The 4,680-nt window shown below is 48.3% G+C and overlaps 1 protein-coding gene across 1 annotated transcript; it reads right to left on the bottom strand.

Moving 5' to 3' along the window:
* Positions 1-403: 403 nt before the first annotated feature.
* On the bottom strand, positions 404-1,939 carry KCNA10 (potassium voltage-gated channel subfamily A member 10). Its single transcript, XM_003409566.4, has one exon. It carries the CDS (start codon positions 1,937-1,939, stop codon positions 404-406), a length of 1,536 nt encoding a protein of 511 aa, XP_003409614.1.
* Positions 1,940-4,680: the final 2,741 nt, after the last annotated feature.

Below are 4,680 nucleotides of genomic sequence, written 5' to 3'. Positions count from 1 at the left end.
GGGATCTTGTTAACAGTCAGATTCTGTTTCTGTAGGTCTGGGGTGGGGACCCAGAGTCTGCATTTCTAAACTCCCAGGTGATGCAGATGCCGCTGGTCTGGGAACCACACTGTGAGTAGCAAGGACCTGAACTACCGCCTCCCAGGAAAGGAGACTGGAATCTTTCTATAATGGATTGAGAGATGTAGCTTAGAAAATACAGCACAAGTATGGATTTTATGGGTTTATTAAAAGTTTGTTGTCAAAGATGTCCTCTTGGTCACAAAGATACATTTTGGTCTTTGGGAAAACAGCCAGAGGGAGGTAGGGAGGCAGGAGAGGGAGAAACACAGTGAGACAGAGAGAGACAGAGACAGAAAGACAGAAAAAGAAGGACTCAAGAAGTCTGGGACTGGTGGACAGGTCACTTCCTGGACTTCTCTGCAGAACAGCCACCATTGGTCTTATTAAGAGAGTCTGTGCTGCCCATTCTTGAGCCCACGCTGTTGAAGATTTTGTCAATTTCTTCTGGAAAGTTTTGCTTCTCCTCATTCTCAGTCTCCCGGTGATAGAAGTAGTTGAAGTTGGAGACAATGACAGGCACAGGAAGGGCAATGGTGAGGACCCCTGCAATGGCACACAGAGTGCCCACAATCTTCCCCCCTGGGGTGGTTGGACACATGTCACCATAGCCCACAGTTGTCATGGTGACCACTGCCCACCAGAAGCCATCAGGGATGCTAGAGAAGTGGGACTCTGGTTCATCCACCTCAGCAAAATAGATCGCACTGGAGAAGAGGATGACTCCAATGAAGAGGAAGAAGATGAGCAGTCCCAACTCCCTCATGGAAGCCTTCAGCGTCTGCCCCAGGATCTGCAGCCCCTTGGAGTGGCGGGAGAGCTTGAAAATGCGGAAGACCCTCACCAGGCGGATGATCCTCAGGATGGCCAGGGACATGTTCTGCTGGGCAGTCGGCTCTGTCTCCTGGACCAGCTCTGTGATAAGAGTTGCGAAGTAGGGAATGATGGAGATGATGTCAATGACGTTCATGATGTTCCTGAAGAAGTCTGTCTTGCTGGGGCAGACCATGAACCGGAGCACCAGCTCGAAGGTGAACCACACGATGCAGGTGGACTCCACCATGAAGAAAGGGTCGGTGAACATGGTCTGGGGGAGGACTGTCTTGCTCGTGTTGACACTGGGATCTCTGACCACCTTCAGCTCCCTGTCCTCTCGGAACTCTGGCAATGTCTCCAGGCAGAAGATGGTGATAGAGATGACCACAACCAACACCGAGACCACGGCCACACCACGGGCAGCGCTGGAGCTCTCAGGATACTCAAAGAGGAGCCAGAACTGCCGGTGGAAGTCATTGGTGGGGAGAGGTCTTTCAGGGTCTTTGATGAAGCCTTCATCCTCCCGGAACTGGTCCATGGCCTCGATGCCCAGCTCATAGAAGGAGATCTCATCAGCAAAGACGTCAGTGGGGACGTTGGCTGGGCGCCGGATTTTCCCGCCAGATTGGTAATAATATAGGATTCCATCAAAACTGGGCCGGTTCCGGTCAAAGAAATACTCATTTCTCATGGAGTCGAAGAACTGCATCCTTTTCTCTCGGTCTCCTAAGAGGGTCTCTGGGAACTGATTAAGAGTTCTGAGCTGGGTCTCGAACCTCAGCCCAGCAATGTTGATGACCACGCGCTGGTTTCCTTCATTCAGGGCCACTGACTCAGGCCCTGGGGGATCGAAGTAGTCTCCTGGAAGCTTGGAGAAGGTGGTCTCCTGGTTAGTGCTGTCGCTGACGATGATCCTCCAGTTGGAGAAGGGGCTGCTCCCAGGCCGGACTTTTGAAATGGTTGGGTCGAAGCCTGTGGCATAGCCTGGCTCTTCCTGGATTTCGTCTGAGTTGTCAAAATTGACCAGCGCAACCTCCATTTCTTTCCAGCCATGCACATCCATCCTAGGGGAGTCAGGGGAGCAGCATGAAGACCCTCAGCCTTCCCTGCCTGCTATAAGCTGTGGAGAAGAAGTTCATTGCATAGGAGCAGCTGGCTCTCAGTTACTGAGGTAAGGTATATCAGAGAATTGAAAAATGACCTATTTTTAGCTTGGGAAGGAACCTCGTGGTTATTTTGGCAACATTCTTCCCTTGAAACCAGTTTGCACCCCCTGAGTTTGCACACACTAAAAAAAAAAAAAAAAACTTGCAAAGAAGGAGCCTGACTGAGGGGGACGGGGACTGTCCCTAAGAAGGGTCTCTATACACGATGGCAGAGAGGGGACCAAAGTAAAAGATGAAGTTAATGTGTCTTAATAATAAAAACATAAATTTGTATTTACATGAAGTCCCTGAGTTTACCCAACATTTTTCTATGTATGCCCAGTCTCATCTTTAATGCTTCCTAACCCTTCACACATTCTTTTGATTGTATCTTCAAAATATACCTAGAATCCAGCCATTTTTCATCACCTCCTCCATCACCTCTTGGACCATGTGGTGGAGGGCAAAGAGTGGATACATGGACCCAATTGGGATTTTGTAGGGAAGGAAGAACAAGAGGCTGGATGGTGGGCAATCAACATTGTCCTCAACAGCAAGTTCCTTAAGCTATCTGTGCCTTAGACGCTTCATTTGTAACTCCTAGGGTTGTTTTTGAGAGTACATTACATGAGATAAAACCAGAAAACCAAGCCTGTTGTTGTTGATTCTGACTCAGTGACTTCATGTATTACAGAGTAGAGCTATTCTGTAGGGTTTTCTTGGCTGTAATCTTTATGAAATCAGATCTCCAGGCCTTTCTTCTGTGGCACTACTGGGTCGGTTTGAACCATCAAACTTTAGGTTAGTGGTCGAGAGCGAACTGTTGCCATTCCGAGACCTTAATAAATGAGAAGAAACCAAAAACCAAACCCATTGCCATTGAGTTGTTTCTGACTCATAGTGACCCTATAGGACAGAGTCAAACTGCTCCACAGGGTTTCCAAGGAGCAGCTGGTGGATTCGAACTGCTGACCTTTTGGTTAGCACCGTAGCTCTTAACCACTGTGCCACCAGGGCTCCATTAAATGAGATAGCATATGCAAAATGCCCAGTGGTAAGATCAATATATGATAGCTATTGTTTTAAGGAGCCCTGGTGGTGCAGTGGTTAAGTGCTTGGCTGCTAACCAAAAGGTCATGGTTCAAACCCACCAGCTGTTCCGAGGGAGAAAGATGTGGCGGTCTGCTTCCATAAAGAATACAGCTTTGGAAACGCTATGGGGCAGTTCTAATGTGACCTATAGGGTCGCTATGAGTTGGAATTGACTCCATGGCAATGGGAGTGTTGTTTTGATGTCAGCTGCTAACTGAAAGGTTAGAGGTTTGAGTTCACCCACAAGTTGGAATTGGCTCAATGACAGCTGGTACCGGTACTGTTTTTGGCAACTTCCCCACATAACAGGAATTTTCAAAGCCAACAGCCATTGGTACTGTTTTGGTTTAAGTCCAAGGTGTTTATGGGGAGTGATTTCAATTTTAAAAATCATATTAGGTAGGCGGGAAGAAAATGTGTGAGTGTGTGTGTGTGTGAGTGTGTGTGTGTGAGTGTGTGTGTGAGTGTGTGTGTGTGTGAGTGTGTGTGTGTGTGTGAGTGTGTGTGTGTGAGTGTGTGTGTGTGTGAGTGTGTGTGTGTGAGTGTGTGTGTGTGAGTGTGTGTGTGAGTGTGTGTGTGAGTGTGTGTGTGTGTGTGAGTGTGTGTGTGTGTGAGTGTGTGTGTGAGTGTGTGTGTGTGTGTGAGTGTGTGTGTGTGTGTGTGAGTGTGTGTGTGTGTGTGTGTGAGTGTGTGTGTGTGTGTGAGTGTGTGTGTGTGAGTGTGTGTGTGTGTGTGTGAGTGTGTGTGTGTGTGTGTGTGAGTGTGTGTGTGTGTGAGTGTGTGTGTGTGTGTGTGTGTGTGTGAGTGTGTGTGTGTGTGTGTGAGTGTGTGTGTGTGTGCTGGGATCGAGGTTAAGGAGAGCATGCCCAACAGGCTTGAATATCCACAAACATAGACCAAGATTCCTTCCTCAGATCCGCTCAAGTGTCCCTTTCAGTTTAAGAACACCGAAGCCAGACAGATGTGGGGCTGGGACTCCAACCTTGTGCTTGCTTATGGCTTCAGACTAGCACTCTCTCCTTTGGGGTCCTGGCCCGGGAATGGCTTTCCCTGCTTATCACCATCTTGCTGTGAATCCCCACCCCACATCTTTCAGTCTGAGAGGAAGGGGTATCACCAGGGGGCTCTGGAGCAGGGGACATGGGAGCCACTTTCTTTTTTTACTGTGGTAAATACGTGTGCAACAGATCATTTGCCTTTTCAACATTCCTCACACGTACAATTCAGCGATGTTAGTTATATTTATCAAGTTGTTCAACCACTACCATTATCAGTTCCCAAATTTTGGGGAACCACTTCTGTGCGGCTAGAGTGGGCCCTTATTAGGAGTCTTCTCTTCAGGCTAAGAGCAGAAGTCACATGAGGATTAGGGGGCTGTTTGGAGACCCTGGTGGCATTGTGGTTAAGTGCTACGGCTGCTAACCAGAAGTCAGCAGTTTGAATCCACCAGGCGCTCCTTGGAAACTCTAGGGGACAGTTCTACTCTGTCCTACAGGGTTGCTATGAGTTGGAATCGACTTGACAGCAACGGGTTTGGTTTTTTGTTTTGGGCCAAATAATTAACTTC

The sequence above is a fragment of the Loxodonta africana genome, chromosome 3, assembly GCF_030014295.1.
Source record: "Loxodonta africana isolate mLoxAfr1 chromosome 3, mLoxAfr1.hap2, whole genome shotgun sequence".
Taxonomy (NCBI): Eukaryota; Metazoa; Chordata; class Mammalia; order Proboscidea; family Elephantidae; genus Loxodonta; species Loxodonta africana.
This window is presented reverse-complemented; position numbering and strand designations above follow the sequence as displayed.